The sequence below is a fragment of the Dermacentor variabilis genome, chromosome 9 (genome assembly GCF_050947875.1).
Source record: "Dermacentor variabilis isolate Ectoservices chromosome 9, ASM5094787v1, whole genome shotgun sequence".
Classification (NCBI taxonomy): domain Eukaryota; kingdom Metazoa; phylum Arthropoda; class Arachnida; order Ixodida; family Ixodidae; genus Dermacentor; species Dermacentor variabilis.
The window spans coordinates 113450211-113476027 of NC_134576.1; the positions used below are offsets into that span (position 1 = coordinate 113450211).

The 25817-nt window shown below is 44.9% G+C and overlaps 1 protein-coding gene across 1 annotated transcript; it reads right to left on the minus strand.

Annotated features, from left to right (window-relative positions):
* Nucleotides 1–3561: 3561 nt before the first annotated feature.
* LOC142558143 (uncharacterized) lies at nucleotides 3562–9851 on the minus strand. Its single transcript, XM_075670302.1, has 3 exons — nucleotides 9565–9851; nucleotides 8352–8454; nucleotides 3562–4442 (listed from the first exon to the last, which is right to left on the minus strand). The coding sequence occupies exons 1-3, from the start codon at nucleotides 9621–9623 to the stop codon at nucleotides 4272–4274; spliced, it is 333 nt and encodes a 110-aa protein (XP_075526417.1). The 5' UTR covers nucleotides 9624–9851; the 3' UTR covers nucleotides 3562–4271.
* Between the last annotated feature and the right edge of the window lie 15966 nt (nucleotides 9852–25817).

Below are 25817 nucleotides of genomic sequence, written 5' to 3' on the forward strand. Positions count from 1 at the left end.
AAGTTATTCTTATTCGCCTGTAAACGGTTGTCCGAATAAATACCGTGTGTGCCAGCTAACGTTAGCCAAGCTGTTCATTAAAAAAAGAAACGTTAGAAAAACGATGTGCATGATAAAATTATAAGACGGTGTTCGGTTGTCAGACCGCTCGCAACCTAACACCTGAGATTTTAAGATATTACCTTGCACCATGTCTATTAAATCTTTTTTTTTTGTCGCATTGAACAACTTGGCTAACGTTAGCTAGGGCACCCTGTTTAAGAACGCCCTATTCTTCATGAAATGACCGGACACAACAGATAAGTTGCACCCATCATGTACGAATACTTGAGTAAAGCAGAGTGCGAAAGAAATCCAGAATGGTCCGTTATTTATTACGAAACTGTTTGTTGCTGAACATATTAGTTTTGACAACAGTGAAGCGGGGATAGCTTTTGTGTGAAGCTGGTGAATAAAGCAAGCAAAATCACCGGTCATCAAGTAGCATATCAGTGACTGTAATGCGATAGCATTGTGCGCCCACAATGTTCTTTGACAATTTGTCCAATAATTTGATTCGCGTTATCGCGGCATCGCCGGAGCTAACTGACTATCCCGCCCCACTCACTTCTACCGCGTAACGTGTGATAGCCCTTAACCACGTGATCTGATTTTCTCATTTCGCCACCTGTGTCCAGGTGTTCCACCACCGCAATGCTACTCCTCCTTACCACGTGATCTGTGGCGCGCATTACCATGTTATTCGCGCGTCTTGTCCTTTTTCTCGGCTCTCAGTCACGAGTCAGTTCCGTCTCCACCCTAGAAACTTGGGGCTGATACAAGCAGTAGAAAACAGATACTCACTTGTAGAAATACATACATTATATTACATAAAAAAAAACTACTGAGATGCCCATTTTGAACTTAAAGTTTGCTGATCAAAATATCACACCTGTAGAGGGAAAAAAAACTTCAGCAGCAAATCTACGGGGGGGCGTTTTGCAGACATAGGCCATAATTACTGACCAAAACACTATCAAACAAAACAAGGATTATGTGCTAAGATAGACACTTGCCATTCTTGGCTACGTAAGCGTCTTGTAACCTGGCTTATAAAAAGCAGGAACACCAAAACTAGTAGGGAAGCTCCTTTGCACTTTTTTCATGACGCTGGAAAAAAAATTATTCGTGCCATTTTTCTTTGCCTCGAGTCATTTCAAGAACCATCCATTGCATCTGGTACATGGATAAATTATTGTGATGTATGGTACTTGAACGGAAGCGACTATGGAAAGTGAAGAGAGTGCTTTTTTGTCGCAGAAGCTTACTTTATTGGTCTGTCTGCTTATAGTATTATATCCGCTTATGCTGAATCGGACATTATCAAGCAATCTAAACCTTACATACTACTCGCAGTTTTCTTTTCCTGGGTTCTCATTAATTCCGTGGCTATTAGTCCTCACCTGCTACAGAGGGATGTTGACGTTGATAGATGTGCATGCATAATATCTTACCATATAAAGAAATATCACTAGAGCTCAAGATTTCCCAAGCCATGCTCTTACTGTAGGTACGGTAGCGTGCAGTTTATATATCTAACGCTGGGCTGCCATGCCAGCATAGTAGGTTCATCTTTGGCAGGAAAGCTAAGTAGTGACAAAGCGTGACCCTGGTGACGCGGTTATATCTAATTTCAACTGAAGCAAGCAGACGTGACCATTCAGGAACCCCGAATTGTACTGCAATGACTCCGTATTGTGCTTAAGCTTTGGTTGTTGCAGCTATTCGCCAGCCAGAGCAAATCATTTTGTCTGCACGTGGTTACAGACCCCATAGGTTTGATTGCAGCAGAAGCGGTGCAAGGAATGTCCTAAGGTGGTGTTGGCCTTCGACTACTCCATGTGACCGGCCACAAGCTGACGTCACACAGACGCCCTCTTCAAGATGTAAAGATTCACACAAGAAGATTTCATAGCAAGACTGGCTCCGCCCCATCGCGCTTGTCGTTATTCGCTTCCCGAATAAGCCTCGAGCCCAATATTTAGCTACGTTTTCTCCCTGCTATAATTGCCCTGCTTTAATCACAACGCTGGGGGGCGGATTAAAGCCCAGGATATTGACTAACTTGATTCGCGCCACCAACTTTACAGAACTGTTCGCTACGACTGCCCGTTGTAATGCGTCGTAGTAATTGTTTGAGTGTTTTAACACATTCGTTGTGGCAGTCTGCCAGCTCACCGGGGCGCTTACACTTGTTGCGCAGGTCACCGCGCCGCCCACCTGCATCAGAAATAAAACCCGATAAAACAGGGCTGTCTCCTGCTCGTTCAGTGCGTGCAACTCATTAGGCAAATGAAGCCAGAAAGCGCACGGTGGCGCATGTATAGCGTGCGGAAAAGCTAAGAGCGTCGGCTAATTCAGCTTCGCGGAAATAATCAGTTTTACAGACCCTTTGTGCACACACGACCTGCTTTAACGCAGCACTGAAGTTAGTCATTCTGCGCGCGCCTTCAATAGGGTAACACCCTTTCGCTTCGTGGTGCTCTTCGTGTGATCGTCCCTTTGTCGCGGTCAAAGTTTCGGTTTGTTTATCTTGGAATCCTCGCTAAGTAAAGTCTGTGCGCGAGTGCAGCTCCGCCATTCGAAAAACTTTGAAACCGTTGTTGTTTCGTTCGTGCAGATTACACAAGATTGCTCTGGTCACAACTGCGTTTCTCTCTGCGCGTGTTCCGGTGCCACAGATACTTGAGAGTGCTGCAGGCGCTGTTGTTTTACCCCGCTTTAGACAATTTGCATGGATAATCTTAGGTTTAGTGAATCTTGGCATGGAGCTCTTTCTTATGGAAATTAAGTCAGGTAGTCTATCGTTTGGTTTATGTAGTTCTTGTAGGCAACATTCTTTTCGATTTTCAAGTTGGCTACACAAACTGACATTGTGTATAGACAAACGTCGTTAACGAACTGTTTGTTTTTTCTTACACAAATTTTTTCGGTATGCTGACATTTAGTGTTTGCACATTGCTTGATTATTTAAATTATGTAGTCTCGCATTTTTATCATTAAATGTGTACCTTCTGCTAAGCAAATGTACGCGATATAGTCATTGCTTATCATAGCTGTAAGATTGGAATACAATACACGGATTTGCGCAATCGAAATTTTCAAAGTTCTGAGGTGGGTTCTTTAAATGTGGTTACCGCCGCCTATTGTGGTTATGCGCTCCGGCTAAATTTAGCTCGCTTACTCGGGAAGCTGTACTGCAAGTCTTCAAGGGTCATTTAGATGTTGTTGTTGTTGATGATGATGATGATGATTGGATTTTTTTATGACGCAAGGGCGCCGTTTAAATGACAAGCATCTTTGGCGTATCTCCGCGGCACCTGTTACATGGCCAAAAACCGATCCAGAAATCGAGGTGGCGAAACATTTTGCGGCTACAAAATTTCTGTCGTTGAAGCAATCAACCGATTACTGTAGTTGGGAACCCTGCCAAAAATTGGGAGGACCCTAAAGAAAAAACGTAGAGAGCGAGTAGTACACGACAAAGTGGGGGAAAAAAAGGGAGCCGGATGTCATCAGGGTTCCAGTTTACTAAGAAATTGAATAACACATATGATAACAACGGGCTGTTTCACGTCTACACGTCCATGCAAGAGTATGGCTAACTACAGCATTAAGTTTTATGCAGTAATACATCCGAAACGTTCTCTTTCTTGGGACAGGTGGTCACTGTTTCAGGACTGACAAGAAATCACAAACAATAGAATTACGAACTGTGGCATTCGAATAGACACAAAAAAGGACGGCTGCCCTATGGTCATCCACCCTTTGTATATAGTTATAATAAGTAGCATGTCCCATCTTCTGGCTCATAATTACACAATAATGGTCCGCCTACCTTTGTTTACTACGATTCGTCACTGTATCTTGAGTTTTGTGCCCTAGCAATGTAGACCTATTAAAACGTTCCACAAACGATAACGACAATTCATCGACAAGACTAGAGGAGATAAAAAAAGTTAGTGAGAACTTTAGGCTAGAGGCTTGATTCTAAAACCAAAAAAGTATGTGGCAGGGAAGGTACGTCTAAATTGGGCGATTCGTCCAAGGCGTCACAATGGTCCAAAAGTTTCGTGACGGAACTCATGGCGCGAAATTGTTGTCGCAGCACGACAGGGTTCAAAATATGCGCATATAACGTCAGTGGGCATTATGTACAATGCGAAAAAGACACTGAAGACATGTCGTGACCGCATGCTTGTGTCGCCACAGTAGTAGTTAGATTGTGTGGCTCAGTCGAAATAAAGGCACTTCAACGCTGGGTTCATGGGTGAACCAGTCGGACACTGGAAGGCTCGAGCGAAAGCCGGGAAGTTGCTGACGGCCTTGTTGCAGTCTCCCGTCAGAGCCCTGACTGGGCCGGCTCGGGTACACACGCTGAAGCAGGCTGTAATAAAGAACACCTGCGCAAAAATGAGAAATAACGAAAAAAGCTTACAATTCGCAATGTGACACCACACACACAAAGAGCGAATGAAATGCCGGAAACTTCTTTTGAGTAAGAATACCTCATCATTAAGAGCCTTTGCTCCAACACTCTAACAGCACACCATCCCTGCTTCTACACGAGCCCGGACGGTCTCCTCCAGAGGAGTGGTATTCCGCAAAATTGAACACACTTTTAGAGTGAAGGTACGCAAGGCTGAACGTTCGAATAGTGCGAATACTTGTGATACGTCAAGCTCTCGACACTACGCGAGCATGATTGCGCCCGATGGCCGGCAGCAATAGACGATGACAACGACGACGTGATGCGAGTTTGGCACGGGCACCACGTCGTCAAGAACAAGAACAAAAGAACAAGAACAAAAGAAGAACAGGCGCCAGTTGGCCAAGGACTCGAGGTGCAAACGGAGAAGGAGATGAACAAAGGAAAATGAGAGAGGGCAGGGAGAGCGGAGGAGACACGTCGGCGGCTGCAAGAAGGGAAGGCGGCTATGGTGCGGAGATGCGACCTTGACGGGCGCCTGGACCTAGGCTTGCGAGGGCCTCTGCCTAGCCAGCCAAACAGTTCCCGTCGACCTCGCGCCTTGTTTGCAGCAAGCAGCGGTATGCACGGCCGTTACGGCTCTCCTAAAGCTGGGCGACGGGGCTCGAAAAAGCGGGCTGTTGGCTGCCTGGGCCCGGACCGTAATTGCTCCCATACGATCGCTGCTGCTTGTCTTCTCTGGAGCCTGGGACGCCCCGCTATGTCTACTTCCACGACTGCAAGGTGACAGTAGAGCGCATTGTCATGAAGACCGCCCGTATCTAGCTACTCAGCTCCGCCTACTGCCTCATTAGGCTCGCGCCATCCGGAACTGGATTGCTCAAAGGCTATCATAACTGGTGACTTCGGTATTTGCTCAGGACTTTCTTTTCCTTTGTTATCCTTTGATAACTGAGAAAACTGTTCGTTGACTCCCTAGTTTATTAATGTGTCACATGCCTTAACCATCCTTCTGCATTTCATGTGTAATATTAGTTCAGGGTAACTCTTGAGTTTGTGTGGTGTTTTGACAAAGAGTGTCGGTTTCTGTTATCGATGAAGTCACCTTTAGTGCTTTTGCAAGCAGCCTCCTACATTTATTAACATCACTGAGGTTTTAGTACCTCGTATGCACTCATTTAATTGATCCCTTAAAAGGACCTCATCACCGACAAATAATAAGTACTCTAGAGCCAATCAGAAACTCGCACAGTACCTGAAAAAAGGAAGAGAAGGAAGAAGAAATGGAACAGGAGGAGCGCGAGAACAGCGAGACAAGACAGAAGAGGCCGCCACTACATCGGGTGCTTGGAGGAAGCTGTCGGGTTGGGACCCGAGCTTCGCGACTCCGACTGAGCCAGGGTGATTTCCTGCGGGAATTGCGACGTCCTCTTCCCTGCATCCAGTGGAAGTGGTACACCTGACGTAACTACCTGGCGTTTGCCCGGAGGGTCACTACGAAACACTGCGAGCTCCGTCGCCACGGTTCCTCTGATTGGGCAGCCTTTCCACCTGGGACTCAGCCCTTCGCAAACCATCATCCGTGCCACTGGTGACCAATCTTTCTATCCGCTTTCCTCCCACGCTTCACGTCACATTCTATCAGCACCTTGCATGAACTTATAATGCCTTTCTTGTTCCAATTTGTTGTTAACGTGTGCTAGTATGCTTGACTCAGTTTTCTCACTTTTACTTGTGTGCTTTGCTGGGAATATAGATTTTTTTCTCGTGCTATAACGGGTTCGTGTTCTGACGTTACGCTTAGGCTTGGCCTGAATAGTGACATCGGTTCCCAAAGGACCTCTCAACAATAATTTCCGACAAAGAATTAAACATAGTGCAAGGAATCATTCCCGAGAAGTCGCCAGCCAGCATTTTATGCACTCCAAGAAACGCCAGACGCAGATGTGAATTATAAGGAAAACTAAGCTTAGCAGTAATGTGAACTGAGGAAGCTGGTAGTTGTTCTTCGTTAGCTTTTCATCCCGTGTGTCTTGTGGTCATGTGGTTTCTGTTTAGTACTTGCGTAGCTTTCTTATTCGCGCAGAAAAATTACCGAGGCAAAAACTAATTTAATGTTGAGTTAGCCATTTTTGCTTCTACTTCTGTTCTTTGTGTTGCTCTGACCCGGAGGTGATACGGGAGCACCCACTCTGTCACTGACAGAGTGCTGCTTACTTCAGCACTCAGGTTGCGTCTGAGGGATTGATGCAATTTTGTTGCTTCATTCGAATATCTCTACCCTTCTGATTGGCGTTACCTTTTCCACGATTTCTCCAAGTGATTCCTCAAATCTCACCCGCTGGTCCGTCACAATCCACGATCTTTCTCCTCTTCTTATGCGTTGGCCTCTCCCCTATCCCAACCGCGGCCAGGTGACTTGAAATACCCAAAGGAAGTAGGCAAAGAAAACTCTCACTTTGAAATTGCGCTTATCGCACGTGATGGGGAAAATCGCATTATGCGAAGCATTGTGTTAGGACATCAGGACGCGCTGCTCCTGTGTCAATTACAATACTCAGTGAGGCTGAACTTGGCAACTTTATGCCAACTGTTAAATAGGAAAAGAACTTGAGTCAGTTTCTGTAGCACAGTTTAGAATTTGAAAGCGGCGGAACCAAGCCCATAAAAAGCAATGTGCGGTTTTTTCTTTTACATTACAAAAAAGTGGAAAACGGAAAAAAGTGGAGAAAGCGTTTCAACCAACTTAACGACGGGCATGGGTAATTGCACCATGTTTATATATAATGCGCAAATGCGCTCATTTGGCTATAAAAGGCAAATTCTTCTGGAGTGTTCGAAAGCCGAATCTGAGAGAATGAGACATTTTTCTTTAGCATACAGGCTACACATTCCTCTACATCCTGCAATGTTTCTCGGTCCAGAAACGCTTTTTAATACAGACACAGTCCTTGGTTTCCTCAGAGATGCGGTCTTACATGTTATTAGTCCCATGCATTCGTAGGGCTTCCTCTTTTTAGAGGATGCCGCTGGGATAGTTGTACTGTATAGCACATGCCTCCAGGCCCTTGTGTTTCAAGGGCTCTAAGGAGGCAGTAGTCCTCTAGCATATCTTATAACTTGATATATTTTAGACATCGTATTATTTTTCTTAAATGCATCTTAATGTTCATAGCACACGTCATACGTCATCGCCATATTCTTATTATACAGATTTTACGCATTTTAGCGCGACTATATTTAAGGCCCCTTTACAGCCACGTTACACCAATTTCATAGAACTCATAATTACACTGCGAACTCATCACCAAGGACATGGCGCTCTTTGGCCATACCTGGCCCTTGCGCCATTAAACATCACTCATCAATCATCAATAAGATTGCCAACTTGCACTGTCTCCGGCTTGGTATTTTGTTAGATACAACTTGGTGGTTTCTGAATGCCTTGCGGTTCCAGTGGCAGTAGTATACTGATGGCTGAGGCCTCATAATAGCCAATAACATACAGGCGCACAAGCTTACGCGGCTTTATTTGGAAATAACAATATTACAGTGCAATTCATGTGCCAACATCTGAGAAGCACAAAATTGACTGGCTCTTTTTCTTTCCTACACTTGCAAGCAGAAATGCTTATTCTCTTGGAGTTTCTACATATGATAAAGCTTACAAATAGGAACCTTGAGTATTCACACAAACGGATAACTAAATCTAACATAAGCGAGTTACCCAGTGTCATTGCTAAAGGCAAAGTGTGGGCGTTTAGAAATGGCCGAGATACAACAAATAGATTTTTCGTTGCCTTTATTGTTAATATTTTACAGCAAACAATACCGTATTCATTTACTTTCTTCTTCTGGGAAATCGCAGGTTTCATTAGCTCACCTTTGAGGAAAGCGTCCAAGGCTCGAGATTTTGCTGACAAGGTCCCACTGGCCGGTACTGGCTCGTCCTTTCCAATGGATGATGGTCTCCTTCGGCGAAATACCTGCGTTATACCGAATGCACGGGCATAACTGTGCCAGCTTTTTCTTTGTCGAAGACGTGCGCTATGGCCTTGCAACAGTGTCGCGCAGGTTGCTGAAGCACTGCGCGTGTGTTATATAAATTTACCTGAGAATAAAGAACTGCTCAGAAGGGCAAGCCATACCTCTGCTGATATCTTGCAACGAGGCCCCTTCCGATAACGCGCTGTCGGAAACCCAAATACAAATCACTTTAATACGGGCCTCGGTGTTAGTTGAATCAAGCAAGTTTGCGCCACTACTCTGCCAATTTGCACTCACGTAATCCCAGTGGGTTGTCACTGCACGTCATACAGTTTAACAATAAAAAAAGAACGCTTCCATAAACTAGAATTTATAGACAGATTACGGTTTCTAAAATAGATGTAGTGCCCGTTGAACCGTTACCGCTTCATAGCGCGGTATTAACACAGTATTAAATTTTCTTGAGGGGATAACAATCCAGCTTCAGCCCTACGCGCACATTTGCACCAGAACAGCTATTGTGCAACAAAAGTGTGTTTTCTCGTAAAACGGTGTTCCTCACGCGAAGCATCGCGCGCATTGATTCACAGTTGTTCGAGGGTGAAGTCCCCTGTGCAGGGCATCAAGGCATACGAGTTTACAACAGTAATTAATAAACAACCCTCTTGTGCTCAATAGAGCTACCGTGGGCGTGATCCGTACGAGTACAAGGATTGGATTAGCCTTCATGTCTGAGACTTGAGACGGTCCTGCGTCGTAATTTTCTAGAATCTCTGTTTCTAAATTTCCAGTATACTATATAACTCTATGGGGACACGAAACCAGTAGGTATATTAATGCGCTCGTAATGATTGCAATTTGATGCATCTCTTACAAAATAATCCTTTAAAACAGGTAAACTTGTGAAATGCCAAAGCCGTTTAAAGCCAGGGTAACCAAGCTCATGCATATCCTCATAATACCCATCATTCTAATGCTGGGTGCACTGCAGAGCTCCCAGTACCGATTCTTGTAGGAATCTTTGCTGTAAGCGGCTGGCTTGTCTCAATGTCGAGCAATTACTAGTGTGAAATAATGGTCATTAGTTGGCTCGCTTGAGAAGGGCGTACCGGTGGGTTATCGACAGGCTGTTCTTCGACCCCTGTGGGCAATGTTGGTGGTGACGCATGGTCCGCAGCTTCTTCGGGCCTTTCCGTTTGTGACGCTAGAGGCTCTGCGGCGTGTTCAGCGTGGAGATCGTGTGGAGAGGGCCTGCTTGTAGGTCCCACAAACGCGACTATTCGCTTTAAGGTCGGTGATGGAAAGGCGTGGCAGGTCGGGTCTGCTGGCGATCGAGTTGATGGAACTTCCTCTTCTGGCTTCGGCACCGTTGCTGCCTGGTGAACTCTCACTGTCCCGACCGCTGAAAGTGATTCGATTAATTGATGGGAAGATTGCTTGATTGATTGCAATGGTTATGATGCTGTTAACTTTATTTAGAAAAGTTTAGAGGGATTGCAACGGATGTCAGAAAAGGCTCTCTTAAGTTTCTATCGGTGTTCCTGATGCACAACACCAAATTTTAAATGAAATGGTGATCGACCGAACAAACATGTTTGATTGGTCGATTCACTGATTGGTTGAACAACTGATTCATTGGAATGTAACGGCTCAAAGAAACGCCTAGCTCAGAAAAGACGCCACCGTGGAGGGCTCACGAATAATTTTGACCGATTGGGGGATCCTAAGATTATTTACCGAGTGTTCTTGCATTCAAGAAGTAACAAAATGCAATTGCCACTGCCGAAAATCGAACCTGTTATCACTACATCGGCTAAAGGCATCGTCACAGGCACTGAGCTACTAGAGCGAGGGAGTTAAGTAAATAAGGGCTAAAATTGGCCAGTACCTGTTGAGTTGGCTTTCCACGCCGTGTAAATGTGTTCATTTATCACGCTGTTTTTAATTACACTGTCGTGTACAAACAAGCGACGAAGTAAAATTGTTGAATAGCTACAATACTGTATACAAGATTGTTGCAGGCACTCACTCGTTTCCGTGGCTTCCGTAGTTGTAGTGTGGTGCTTTCCATGCTTGGGACCTTCTGCTTTAGCCTTCTTCTTTGTACCTTTGTGCCCGACATCTGACTTGTCGGCCTTCGAAGCTCGCCTGGCTTTGTGCTCTTTGGGGGACTTGGAGGCTTCTTGCGAAAGGGGTTCCATGGTAATTCCAAAGGATAAGCAGATGGAACACCGCAGCGCAAGATGGCTTCTTCTTCTTCTTGTTCGATTCTAATCTTTCTGGTGATGCTGGAGCGCCACTGGTAGACTTGTGGTGCTATATAGCCTAAAGAAAAAAAAAGAAATATTTATTGACCCGTGTATATTGTTAGTCTCCTGTGTGAATTCAACTCTAGGGCTTTACGCGCCAAAAACACCATCTGATTATGAGGCAAGGCGTAGTAGGGGACTGCAGATTACTTTCGACCACCGGGGGATCTTTAACGTACTTCCATTGCACAGGACACGAGCGTTCTTGCATTTGGACCCCATTGAATCGGGGCCGCCGCGCCCAGGATTTTATTCCGTGGCCTAGACACCACAGCGGGTAGTTTTTGTGTGTCTATGTGCGTGTGTGTGCGTTACCGTTCTATGTTTGGGCTGCAGGAATGGCTGTAGGGGCGTTGACTTTTTCAGTGATACAGAATTTATCGCATGCTAAGTTTCCTGCTCCCCAATTCAAGTTGTTTTGTAAGGTTTAATACAGCGAAGCTGTTTGTGGCTGGGCTTCTATGTATTTATCGTGCCCTTCAATCAGTGTTTGAGAGCTAAAACTATCATCATCATCAACGGTACTTGCCATTCATCGCGCCTTCGTCGTCATCTTCCTCCACAGCTGGCACCGATGCCTTTCATGATGCTAGCGTTCCCATACTGCCCCTCCCTCTTCGAAGGCGCTGACGGCCCACTGCCAGTCGGTGCGGTGATTTCGGTCTCGAATTCATTGCCGCAGTACATCGCGTAATGATAACGGGAATGTATGTAACGGATGTATAGCGCGAATGAACGCGGATGTATAAAAATGTGTGTGTACCTTTATTCTCGGTGGCCACCGATCAAAGCAATAACCTTTGTTAAAAATTCTGTGTCACCTCCTAGTCTTGCGCTGGACACCTTTGTTGGTCATCCACCTTCACACAGTGGAATGGCTCGTTATTTTCTGTTATCAATACTCATCGCCGATTTTTACTTGTTGGTACCTAATTTGAAATTAACTGCCTAATAACCTTCTTTCACAAGTTTTCTCCACTATTCTCGTTGTAGTTTTGATCAATTCTTCTGTGCTCATTCTTGGCCAGTCTTCGAGAGCAGGTTACGCTGTTTCTTTTTCTTTCTTTTTCTAGAAAGTACAGCTAAACAACCATTCACATCCATAATGCTCTTCGTTTTAGGAGGCTGCACTGGCTGGTGACGGAGAAGTTCGACAGCTCCCAGAGTTTCCTATATGTGGCAAAGGAGCGCCATTATTAAAAGCTACCTAGTACAAGTTAAAGGATACGGAACAAAACTTTTTCTCGCCGAGATTTTTCAATGAAAGCTTGGGTGCTGAAACTGGTCGACACAACCTTGTTTTCAGGTAGAAACTAACGAAAAAAAAATTATTTATTCTATTTTTTCGCATAACACCGAGTATATCGGGCGCAACACTAACTAGGCCACGCGTCTGTGACATTGTCTGTGACGTTGTCTGTAACGTTGTCTGCGCCGTATACCGGCATGCCAGCCACCGCTCGCATCTCTACACCCGTGTGGACGGCAGCGAACGACGTGTCAACGGTGCGGTTATACTCGTGGTCGCGTACTTGTTTCTGCAAGCGGTGCTCATGCCCCAGTCTTCAATATCGCTGTCTGTGATGTGTGGTGCTTTGTACAATGTGACCAGTGAAGCACCGATCACAAGGCAGGAGAAGTGTCTCTACCTCGACTGCGCGAAATGGTGTGAAAAGGTGTTGGCGGGTGAGACAAGCCACGTCACACCACTCCGGCAGAGCCGTAGCTTCGGAGGATGTGGATACGCCCTGCGGGCCCGTCGTAGACAGCATGCGTGCAAAGAGCCAAGCGCGCTGACGTGCAGGCAAGCGTCGGCTGCCCACCTCTGTTGCTACTATGGAGGTTCGTGCAATAATCACTAGGGGGAACTCTGGCGCTAGTGTCTACGAGAGTTGCGATGGGGGTGGTGCAGATAGCACGGGAATGATGAAGAGTACGCGAATTTGCTTGAGCCTCGTCCCTACGGCTTCAAACGCCTTCGTTGCCTTGCAAACTTCGTCATTTTAAACAAAGTATGCTGCGCTATAAATAATTCAATAAACATTGTTAAATTTGTTCAGTGGCACGATTCGAAGACGTCTAGCACAGAAGCCCGATATTGAAACCATCGCGCCAGGGACGCATGCACCGACACGTGACCTAATACGAATATAGCCAATATCAATGCGAAGTTAAAGGTACGAAGAATAGAACTTGCGCCGTGCAAGTTGAGCTCCCAGTTCACGCTCATGAAAGCGATTTGTGGCCCGCTTCTTCACTTCATTCGTAGGCGGCCGCATATCTATACTTCCAGTAGCACGGAAGTGTGCAATATCGATCTGCCTTAAGTAGCCGTTCCTTCGGGTTTTACATTCCTACGAACTTCTGGTGATCACACATTTTATTCTTCTCCGGACAGGCCACCATCCGCATTACCCTGGTTTGTACTTCATGCCGATATGATATGAGGTCAAGTCGAATCGCGAACCAAGATATTGCACTGATGAGACTGAAATTAAATATTATTTTCTCGGTGAAAACGAGAATTTCTTAGATTCAAATTTCCGTCGCGAAAGTAGTTATGCTTCTCACGATTGTCCGCTATTCTGCGTATTTTTTCCATGGACCACCTTAGCATCTCCCCACTGTCGGAAAGTAGCATTTGTGCCGAATTCCGGCTTTCAGTTCAGATCCTGTGCGTAACACAGAGGTGGAAATAATATTTTGGAAGATAGTACATTTTAGCAGCAGTTATATGAAAATAATTTCAGGTTCTTTCCCGCAAACATATTTGTAAAATATTTCTCACGAATGCTATAATTTGCACGTTTTCACCTCGGTGTTAAAGAACACGGAAGTATCTTGTGAAACTGCTTTTCAATGAATTGAAAATGTTCAGACAAAGCAAGAACGCAAATTTCGAAAAAATGCGCGAGTCTGTCGGTTTTTGGCAGATTTTGTATCGTACTTGTTTTTTCACCGTTTCGTGAAATTCAAACGGCCTGCTCACGTGCCAAAAAAAGGTTGTTTTTTTTTCGCTCAAAATGGTATAGGGAAATTACTTTGCAACGAATGCTTATATACGGGAAACATTTTTCTTTTTTTTTATAAATTGATCGGTCGAGCGCCGAGGTTGGGACACTGGACGTGGAATGACCCATGTAATACTTTAACTCTATAGATATATATGAGCCGAGCATGGACATTAGCTAGCCTTACGAGTTTCGATGGGCCTTGGAAACCGCATGGTCACGAGTTGTATAACACGTGACAGCCTACCATGGCGAAATCTTGCAGGCTGGGCACCTAAACTTTCCATTGCAACACCAAATTATGGCGTAAAATTTATGTATTCACGGTGCAATAATTTTATTGCCAAAACCAAAAAAATGCGGCTAATGATTAGTTCTTCAGTTAACCTCAACACATAAAGCGGTTTCGGGAGATAAAGCATGTAGCCCCTTAACTTTGCCAGAATAATAATGTTTAACATTCGCAGAGAAGAGACTTTATCTGTAGACATTCTTTTATTGCTCTTTTATTTAAATCTTGCTATATAATTGCGATACACAAATTCATCATCTACGACAGATGCTTGACACAACCACTCGCATTAGACTTGGCAGCGTTCCAAGAGTATCGAGAAATACAATCACTGCAAGCCCGAGAAAGGTTTAAACGGAAAGCAAACGGAAATACGCTGCATCCAAACAGAAAACTCAATAACACTCATTTCCTAGGAACTTCGTTTATCGATAAATTAAGCGCACGGCAAGGGGGAGAGGGGGGCGCGTTTAGTTTTAAATTAACGTTTCCCCGAGCAAAAGGAAACAGCTGACTTCCGGTCATATTAAGCGAAGCGCAGTTATCATCTTTCATGAAAGTTTGATTCACTCCACTTTTACTCGCGAACTGATAAGACACGTTGAAGTGCATGTCTCGTTAGGCAGAAAGAAAAATGATTTCCCCCGAAACACCGTATTGAATTAAGCACATACGGCTGCATAATGAATAGATGCTTCATCCCGGAAGTTCCTCTGATTTCTTCATTCCGTCTATGGTGTCAAGCTCCACTTAGTATGAGGGAGTTCTTCCCGCTGACGAAATTGCCCCAGTACAGCTTCCTGAAGGGAAAAATTTTGTGATGCGCTTGAGATTGTGAAGTCCTTCGCTGAGACAACCGCTAAAAATTTCGAAATTGCGTTTGCAGTGTCCGCTTAATTGCCCGTCGTCGTTATCAGCAAAATCGCCTTTGCCTAAACACAAAAGAATGGAGACGGCTTTAAGAGGTCCAATATCCAGTCCCACTGACGTCTTTTGTCATGTATGGATCGTTTTGTATAGAGAGTTCTTGCTTTTATTGTCTTTTCCTCCTGTTTCAGTTTCGTGAGTCAGTGTATTTGCAATTGTGTTTTCCTTATGTACTGATAATTTTGTATTCCTGCTTATCCTTTTTCTTTGTCGTTCACTCACTTTGATTTCATTTTTATAACTCATCTTTCACGCTAAACAGCGGGTGCAGCATGCCAGGCATTTCATGAGGCCTAGACCTCGATCTCTCATTAAAATATATATTTCGCTGCACCCGTGATTTACATGTCTCCATATTCATCATACGTTGGTTGCCTGGTCGTCATCGTAATCATCTCCCAACTGCGCGGATAGCATTTCCCGTGTAGCCGTAGAAGTAGCTCGAATAATTAGGTTACGCAGACGGTTTGGGAGGAGGCTGAATACACTTTGTTTGTGCACAGCAGATTTATGAGACCTAGGCCTCTCTGCCTAGATGACGCGCTCGAGCCCAAGTCGGCCTGATGGATTACCTTAAGTTGGTCTTCCGGTGCACAGCTGAGCAACGCAGTCTCCTACTACTCTTTGACCTTATGTGTTTTATTCTGTGGGGGGAATCCGAGGTCAAGCCAAAACCATATGTTGTAGCCCCGCCCTTTCTTGACAGAATCTACATCTATCCGTGTAAAGGTCCGGCTAGTAGCTTTGGCAGGCAAACGTGTTTGGATATGCACGTGTTTGTAAGAGGCACCATGCCGTCGCTTGCCGTCTACATAGCGAGGAGTGTGCCGGGGGAAATGGGCCCTTCCCAATTGATAGTGTTCGGTGATATCGTTAAACCTTGTCATTTGGTCTCCTTCCGTTCTCCTCAAAAATATTTTAGGGAGAAACCTCCAAAGGGGGGCTACCCCCCCCCCCCCCCCATGGCGCGATGGCCCGGAAAAAAAAAGAAAGAAACGCGGCGTCTTGTCGAGCGGTACACAAAAAACACGTTACCTTCTCCGAGCGAGAGGTGGGGGGAGAGGGGAACGAACGGCGCACCCTGACAGAAAAAAAATAAAATAAATCAGGTATTGCGTTGCTGGCGTCACGAAGTGGCGGTGGCGGCTGGGGCGACAGTCGACTACGAAGCGAGAGAGACGGTCATGGACGAAGTTCGCCCAGGGCCTAGAGGATTGCGCGGTCCGCCTCGGATGTACGCTATGGTCTCGGATGCTCGTCGTGCGAGGAACGAGTTGCGACGTGCGAAGCAGCGGGAGCAAGGCGTTTGACCGCGAGTGCTCCATTTCCCTGCCGAGAGGATGCAACGTAATTGTGTTTGGCTTCCGTTACGCATTTGTAACACTTACTGCCGATGGGCAAGTTTCACCTTTAGGTAGTGCATTGAATGCTTGCGCGTGTCGATGAGGAGGTCGACCTAAAGAGTAACGCGTTACTTCACACTGCGGCTCGTTATGTCTTGCAAGAAGTGTGACTCCTCCGATTGTCTAGCGTAATGCCTTACCAGGTGTGCAGCAGGCTTTGGCTTTCACATGTTACAAGAGCGCAACATGCTGCCAAACATTTTATACAAGCAATGTTACCTTTAAGGTGGTATAGTAATTGCCGTAGTCTCCGGGCTGACGGCAGCTTTTTTTTTTTCGCAGTCTGGTTGCTTAATAGCGGTTGTTCGCAGCCAAGTGGGACACCATAATGTACAATTTTGTGCCTCTGTTGGGACAGCGACACATTGCTTTCTTTACCAGCAACAATACGCCATTTTCTTGTTTTCGAGTCGTTGTGTCGTTGCTCAACACAGTGGCATTTCTTAATTGTGTTTTAGCGAACATTCGTGGAAAAGGAGGTGGCAGGACGACTATGAATATACTGTCGCCGGAAAAGAAATGGTTTCCCGGGGGCGGTGCTGGGAATATTTCATGCCGAGACTTTCCCGAGTCGGTGCTAGGCGTATTTCATGCCGAGAAAAAAAAAACAGTTGAAGACTTTTTTCCGAGGCAAAATAACTGTTGAGAACACTCCCTGCCGATCATGGGAACAAAAGTGTCGGTTCGAGATTAGGTTCATGAGGAGAACGGCGACGCAGTAGGCTTGAGGCAGAAGACACGGGGACTTGATTTCTTAGAATGGAGGAAGTTAATGACTCTCCGCCGCCACTATTCCAGATGGAGAGACCCTTATCGTGCGCTGTAGTGATTTACAGGTGCTCTTCCCCCACCACGGTTTATATTAGCGCTCTCGGAGTCTCGGAGATTGGAAGTTCTCAAGTTTCACTTCCTTTTACAATTATCTAAGGGGAAGTACGGGATTAAATTGGCTTCTGGCAGGAGTCTGAATGTGAGAGTGAAAAGTGGGACACACGCATTTTGTCTGCGAGGTGTCGTTCGTGTTGGTTTCTAACAATATAGCTAATATTTTATGAGCAGTATTTTGCTCTCATTATTCTATTTCTCAATTCTACCACTACCCTCTATAACGCCTTCGGGCTTTAAGGGTACTAATAAAATAAGTAAATGAAAATAGGTGTGAGACATAATGAACGAAAACAAGCACGTATCAGTTTCCGTGTTTTTTTTCTTTGTTTTGTTTTCGTACCTTGAGATGATTTCTGACTAAGGTCGAATTCGTCCATATTGTCAAGCTAGCGGCTTTGTCAGCTCTGACGGTTAGAAGTCCGTCAAACCGTCTTTGGTGTGGTCAAAATGATAATATGTCAGAACGGGACAACACCATGGAATTTCACAGCGTACGGGTTAGCCACTTTGTTTCCGAGCAGGTGCTTTAATTTTGCGTTTTATTGCGTAGGGCTCCAAGAAACAACGGCTGCCTACAACCCTGATGACGATTAAGCTTTGCGCTTCGGCGTGCTGAGCCCAAATTGGTCAGTACTAGGCATACATTTACCACATACGTTCTCTAAGTAGCCCCACGCACATTTAACTTGACTGTAGGGGATATTTCATATTTGAAAAAACCAAAACAAGCGTCGTTGCTTCCTTACTCGGGGGCATAATTTGTGCGGCCAACCTTGCCTTAACATTACGAATTTAAAAAAAGAACTTCTGTTTGTTTCTTTATATTCGTTCACCGTGGTAATATAAACCTTATTGTATTCAGAAACTGGCAATTAGGATGGCCTATGTCTTGAAGGATAATTGCGCGAGTAAAATGCACAATAGCAGTTCATATATCCTCTTTTGCAAGCCAGAGTGTCTTGGCTCTACTCCTTAAAGATTTCAGTTTGTGGACAAATCAGGAAGCTTCGCCAAGGAGAAGCATGGTGAAGTTTTCTGATGTGTCCACACGCTATTACAGAAGTACGCGGAATGCGCTTTGGTGCTTTCGAGCCCTCTATACATTCGTCATGCAGTCGAACTGGTTATATTTAAGGCACAATTGCAGTGATATTTGTTGCAATTCATAAATGAAAGGTTCAGGAAGCAGTAGAGAAGAAGTTGAAAAGGGAGCTCCGAATGACATGCTGAGCAAACGTCGACGGCTGAGGCATCCCCCTCGAGGCTAGATTATTTGGTCACGGAAGAGAGTCTACGAACACCTCGGGACTTAAAGATCGATAGCATTGACGTTTCGGTAACTTCTGAAATTGGTTCTTTGTTAGCTCGCTCTCGCGTTTTTTTTGTTTTTTTTTTTGCGTGGTTGCTGCTCTTTTTCACTGCGGATATTTTTGTCGACATATATATACGAATGTTATACCGTGTGTTTTATTTCTTTTTAAGACGGTACAAAATATTTTACAAAATTACCCGTGGCAGACAGCACAATTCTAACACTTGATCAAAATTAGTCGATGAGGCTGTTATTACTTCTGCGAGAAATGAAAACGCTTCATAGAATTATTAACACAGTTATGTTGATCAACTTTTAGAATAATTGCATTACTGCACATACTTGAAGTACGATTTATGGCGGGTGAGTTCGCAAGACGTATCCACTTGGAACGAATTGTCTGGACTGCAAGAGTTTACAGATATTAATTTTCAACGTGTCCGACGAAATGCAATGACGTTACTTCTTTTGAGAAAATTCTGTTTTATGCTTTGAGGCACAAAAGTGACTGGAACACCAAAGCATTTCGTCGGACACCTCGAAAAGGAATGTCTCGAAACTGGTGCAGTCTAGAGAGTTCTTTCCAAGTGAATACACTCCAATGATGTCTACACCCTTAAGGGTGTTTTAAGGTTGTTTTTGGTCGCGCGGTAGCAACCTTACCGTCAGAGCCCTAAAAAATTTATAGAGGACAACAGCGGATCTCGGACGAGAGGTGCGATGACAACAGACGTAGTTGAAAACTATGTAGTCATTCTGACAGCCTTGGGCGCATAGAAATATCCGACAAGAGAATTTCGCAGGGAGAGATAGGAAACTCTCCTATCGGATATTTATATGCGCCCAAGGCTGTCAGAATGATTACATAGTTTTCAACTACGTCTTTTGTTATCGCACGTCTCGTTAGAGCACCGCTGTCGTCCTCTATAAATGTTTGTAAGGCCCTAACGATAAGGGCGTTACAGTGCGACATGAAAACACCCTTAAGGGTGTAAAAATGTCTAGAGTGTATGCCTTGTGAAGTCGCCGGCTGTAATTCCTAGCCTTAATATGTGCCGTAGCGTAATTAATTTTAAAGATAGTTAGCGTGATTATAGTAATTGAATTAAGCGTTGTTATTTATCGTAGAAGTGTTGACCACCTGTTCGAGTTATTTAGCTCAAGGGTTAGAACTGTACGGTCTGCCACCATCGATATTTAAAAATTTGGACTTTCTAAAACCTAACAAAAAGGAGAACACTCAGTATATGCACCAAATGCAAATAACAAGAATTAGCCTTATGCAGCCCCTAACTTCCGGCCGACAAAGTCGCGCCGGAAAGCACACTTCTGTTCTGAGTGATAATGAAAACAGTTCTTCATGTACCCTGAACATATGGTGTCGGCTCATAGCTGTAATTAATGTACGCTGACCTCTTAGCGAAGTAGTGAAATATATTCAGCGGACTTATTTATTCACTTTATCTTTATATTTATTAATTTTCCTCAATATGTATACCATGGCTTAACTCCACTGGTTAAGATACTTCCAACAAAATGCTGACGTAAGCTTTTCTTTTCACAGTAGTCAGCGCTCTTCCGACTATGTTGGCCGGCCATACCAGTCAGCATGGCAGTTTCAGTGTCACCGCGTGTTTCTTAAAGTACTGACAGATTCCTTTTCAAAAAAGACTTTTAAACGACATTTCATGACATAGTACGAAGAAACGGCCCCTTTTGCACAGCGAAAGGAGTGCGGCAGACGACACAAGAAGCTCACGCCATGCAGGCAAGCCTCTTGCAATGATTTCTCAACTTTCAAACATTTGCATCTGCTAAGCGCACACGAAAGGATGGAGACGAAAGGGGAAGTGCCTTTTTTTTTCGGTAATAAGAAGGGGCGCGCAATTGATTGCGTCATCTTCACTTGAGAGCGCGAGCACAGATCTTTTCAACTTCTAATCTCCGTAGACAGAAGATAATCAATTTTTGTAATGGCTGCAATCAAGAAGGCGTTTACGGATGGATGGGTTCCTATACTAAAGGAACCAGTGCCCGTGGCCGCCCGTAATTATGCACGTTTATTTGGCGGGGAATAAGGCGACTGCGTGCCATTGGGTTAGGACACGCACTGAAAAACAGCGCCAATGCGTTTGCCTAAATCCTGCAGCTCTGGAATGTAAAGTATGACCATGGTAACGCGAAAGTCACCACTTTTCAGATCCTTCCTATTACACGTGGCATATTGCTTTGCAAACAATTCTGGCTGGATATATATGTTTTGTTACTTGAGAATGTGGGTCTATGTATACGTTTCCGGCGTTTGAAAACTAGGAAGTACTAATGGCATAATATTCTGCTGGGAAATTGAGAACTACGGTTTCTATGTTGGAAATTAATGACGACTCGTTGCAGTAGAGGTTATCGGAGCTTTCAAGTCCTTCATCGTGGGAACTGAATTTCGAAAAAGAAATGACATAACACACAGTAGCTGCAGTACGGCTTCCTATATGGCGTCACAGAATGACATTTTCAACCGTCGCACTGAGAATCAATTTTTGTGACACCATGTTCATTGAGGGGTGTGCTACAAGAATGGAAATCATCTGATATGTTTATATTTAAGTAGTGTAACAGGTCGGGAGTGCAATATTTTGCATACAGCACGAAAATGTGCTCCCCATCCTGAAAAAGAAAAGGCTATATTTGTATTTGCTTATGATTACACATATGTATTTAGAAGCCGGAGCGCGTACAATATTCCTTGTTTAAACCGATGGGCTTTTGGCCGGCATTGCCCAATGCAGTGTTTTAACCTTTTTCAATAAAATGTCTGGCGCCGAAATTTCAAACGAAAACATTTCTTCAAACAAATTGTCTCCGCGTAAAGATGTCTGAAAAGCAAGCGATTTTGTTTACTTTCTCTGAAATTGTCACCATGCCAACTTGAGCGAAAAACAATCTTGATCTAGTATTAGCTTCTCACAATACGGTAAATAACTCATCGTAATTACGTAAACAGTAGTTGACCACAATACACTCGTATTCAACCTCTCTGTAAAGATACTCGAACACTGTGCCTTTAACTATAGCACTACATATATGCATTGCATGTATACTGAATCGTGTACAAACTATGCACACAAAAATCAAATTATCGAGTAACTGTGGCTAATATTAGAATGTCCACAAATGCTGCTTTTGATGTTTCATTCAGAATGTTTAAGAAAGGAAACAAAGAAATATCTTATAGATTTTGGTTTTGTATAACACAGCTTTTCCTGTCGTATGCCTAAATAACTGCATCATGTGACACTTGCAATTGCAGGTGGTTTTGCAATTATATTGTCATATTTTCAGTTATGTGTTCTGATGGCACACTGTACAGGGGAGCCGAGGCCTTCGTCAGGCATTCCAGCCTTCAGGCCCGGCTTCCTCCTTTGTACCAAAAGGGAAAATAAACTTCATTTCACTTTTTTTTTAATTTTAATTTTATGCGAACATGCCTACATATTCTCGAGAATTGCAGTGATTTCAAGCGGGCACCAGTTAAATTGCTCTTCTTTCTCCTTTTTTTGTTAGGCTTTAATTACTTTGCGACACATCAGAAAAGGTATATAGCACTGAGACACAACAAAAAGGCGCTTGGCAGAGACACAATAAAGAAAACACAAGTGATGTTAACCGGAATCGCGACGAAGAACTACGTTTTAAATTCAGTAGAATTCAGTAAAGACAGGTAACTGATATGACTTCCGCATTTAGGCGTTTCTTTATATGCTTTTGTTTTTCACTAATGCATAGGTGTAACTGAACATAAGCACGGATATGATTATTTTACTTCCTGCGTTACAAAGTTTTCATTCGTAAAGGTGTCAGACAGAAATTTCGAACGCAATTGCAAAAGAGTGGCTATTTTTGTGCTTACAGCGTAGACAAAAAATGATAATAAAGAAGAAGAAGGGAACCATATGATTCCATCAAACTTCAACGGTCGTTTCCCAGAATCGGGCACTTACGACCTTTTGTGCTCCGTGCTTTACGACAGAACCGCACTGAAGCTCCGAAGGCGGGCCTCAGGTTCCGAAACATAGCGCTCATAAATTGTAAGAAGAAACGAGAACAAACACTTCGCGCACACTTCCTTCGCAAATGGCGTTGGTATTTTCGTCGTAAACGCAGAGCGTACCTCGCCGAGCCATTCTCTAGGCTAAAGGATTGTTCTTTCTTTACTACTCTCATTTGCTGTTACGCAATTTGTGTAGCGTTTTGTAGTCGTGTTAGCCTTGCAGAATCCACATATTTCTCCATGTATTCACTGTCGATACGTGCCCTGTTTCTTTCGTAGTTTCCCGAACCCCTTCTTTCCCCTATCGGCAACAATTTTCTAAAGTCCGTAAGATTAACGTTGAGGTTGAGGCGACCAGGCCTTGAATTCACGTAAAGCTTCTTACGTCGAAATCTCCTTCAGAGCAAGCACGTAGGGAGCAATAGTGCCGCAAGAAATGTAATCCTTATGAACGTAAATTCTGCGAATTCGATTGCGCATATTATACCTTCTTACATACAGCTTTTGATGTCTTAAGCAAGAGAACATTATCCTCACACCAACCCAATCGCATCAAGCACGACCAATACCAAATGCACTAACTACTAACCGAGGCTCCTGAGGTCAATTCAACACGCCCCCGTGTGACATTTTCAAATAAATCGTCCATCTTTGCGCACTCTCTTTGAGCGGACGTTGATGCCGTACATGAGAATTTATCCATCGTCAGTTGCAGGAGGTTAACCTTCCTTTTTCACTCACTGTAAATTTAACATTTCCTCTCATCGCAATGACTACGTGACGTATAATGGCGACGTAGTAGCTGCGGCATAGTGCGGCATAGTGCCACGTAGTGTGACGAAGCTGCGACGTAGTGTGACGTAGTAGCTGCGGCAGCGACCAGTGTCAACAAACATAAAGCTGCCCACCCCCAACTCGCTACTGCGCGGTTGGTAAGTTTTGAGGCGCTTCTGTGGCATGTTTTCAATCGCAAACATTTTCAGAGAACGCCTCCCCATTCGGGTGCAGCTAACATCACGCGGTTCTCAACGAACGCTAGCGTATGTCGAAGAAAAAAGTTCACTTTCTTGTATGCGTTTTTTGTTTTAAGAACAACTACATATTGTAGTCATGATCTTCCTTGACTGGCGTCATTTGTTCCTACGATTCTGGGCGAAAATGTGTGGTCGGGGCAAATTTCAGCGATCGACCTTTGCCTCTACCTCCAATAAAAGATAACCTCACTACGGTGTACCTCCTAATCAAGTCGTGGTTTCGGCACGAAAATCTTAAGAATTTCATTTTTAACGTTGCCCCCCATCCATAGATCGAGGTGCTGGAGTGCGAGCGTGTGCCTTCCACGATTAGCGCATGTGTCGCCACACGGCTGCTCTACCAAAAAGTGCACTGAAGATTTGAAAATGTTGCATTTAATTTGCTTTATTCTTCACTTAAAGTGTACGTCTATGAATTTTACATTTCTGCCATTTTGCTGCCGTCCTTATTTTTAACACGTGCTACACCCTTCACAGCGCTAATAAGCACACTCGAAGGCCCGATGGACAAAGCGAAATTAATTGCCCCTGTCTGTCGGGTAACGACCTGTCGCGAAACAAATCGACTTCAAGAACGTCTGCTGAGTGCAAGAACGAAAGTAAATAATCTGCGATAGAAATGAAAGGAATAAATTTGTAACGATGACTGCAGTGTTCGTGAACTGGCTTCGGCAGAAAGGTCGCACTCTGCCGTGTCGCTCATGGGCAGCCACAGGCTTACACGGAGGCATGGCCTGTGTTGCGTTTCGCCTGCAACGCGCGGTTTTGCCGGCGCGACTGCGGCGCGGCGGCAGACATTTTGGCCCGTTCGGCGTCGCCGCAACGCTCCCCGCCAGGCATTTCCAGGCGTTTCCAGGCGTTTCCAGGCATGTTCCGATGCCACGTGTCTTCATGTGCGTGTGTGAGTGTATGTGCCATTGTGCCCGAACGGCGGCGATGCGACAGCAGGGGGTCACCCTCTCCTTCCAGTCATTGTGCCCGACCAGAGGCGCTACGAGAGCCGAAGTTACCTTCTCCTCCCAGTCTTTGTGCCCGACCGGCGGCAGTGTGCGTCACCTTAGCCCATTGTACAATCACGTGCTCGTCTATTGAGGGGTTCCTTCTTGCCCTCAACTGCGAGAGTATAAAAACAGCTGCCCCCGGACGCCAAAAGGAGGGCTCCGATTTCTTCTGTTGAGTAAAGTGCTCTCCCGTCTCCCTACTTCGGTCAACCTGACCGCCAACTCTTTGCAATGTTAAAATAAACAAGTTGTTTTGTTGTTACCAGTCGACTCATGCTTTGCCGGGACCTTCGGATGCTTCCAGTTGTACCCCAGGCCGCCAGGCCAACGCTACCCTTGGGGCTTGCGACCCAGGTACAACCACGGGCGTCAGAGCCGAGTTCCCAACAAATCGTACCAGCGGGTACGACCACAACAACTCGTACCAGCGGTGCAATTCAAACAACTGGTGGCAGCGGTGGGATCCAAACAACTGTCTGCCAGCGGTGAGATCGCGACAACGGAGGCCAGCAGCGAAGAGATGCAGTTGGCTGTATGCTGAGCAGCTCAACAACGATCCGGGAGCAGTGCAACGAGCCCTGTGTGATGACTGGTTGCCTGCAGCGGAACGACTGTGCTGGACTCTTGGCTGCGAGGTTTGGTGAGTGCGGGACTTTCTTCTTCTGAGCTTTGCCAGGCTTTTGTTAGTGTCAGAAACAGAGCTGGTAATTGTGGTTGTCGTTGCTGCCGGGTTAGTTTGCGGCAAGACAATAATAGGCAGTAGAGAAAGCAGCATTCAGAGCAGCCATGGATTTGAAGTCGTTGCGCAAACCGAAATTGTTGGAGCTTGTAAGAGAGTTGGGTCTGGATGTCTCAGACAAACTCAGAAAACCGGAACTGCTAAAGGCTATTCTTGAGTTAGAAGCTGAGGATGACGAGCTGTCGGAATGCCTTGAGACCATTGAGGAGAGGGAGACTGCAAAAAGACAGGAGCGCGAACTTAAAGAACAGAAAGAGCGAGAGCAACAAGAGAAAAAAGAAGAGCGTGACCGTCAACACGCTTTGGAAATGAAGCGTCTCGAGATAGAGATGGAACGCGCTCGTAATGGAAGTCAGGCACACGGTGCAGGAGAACGCGTATTGTTCAAAATGACTGAC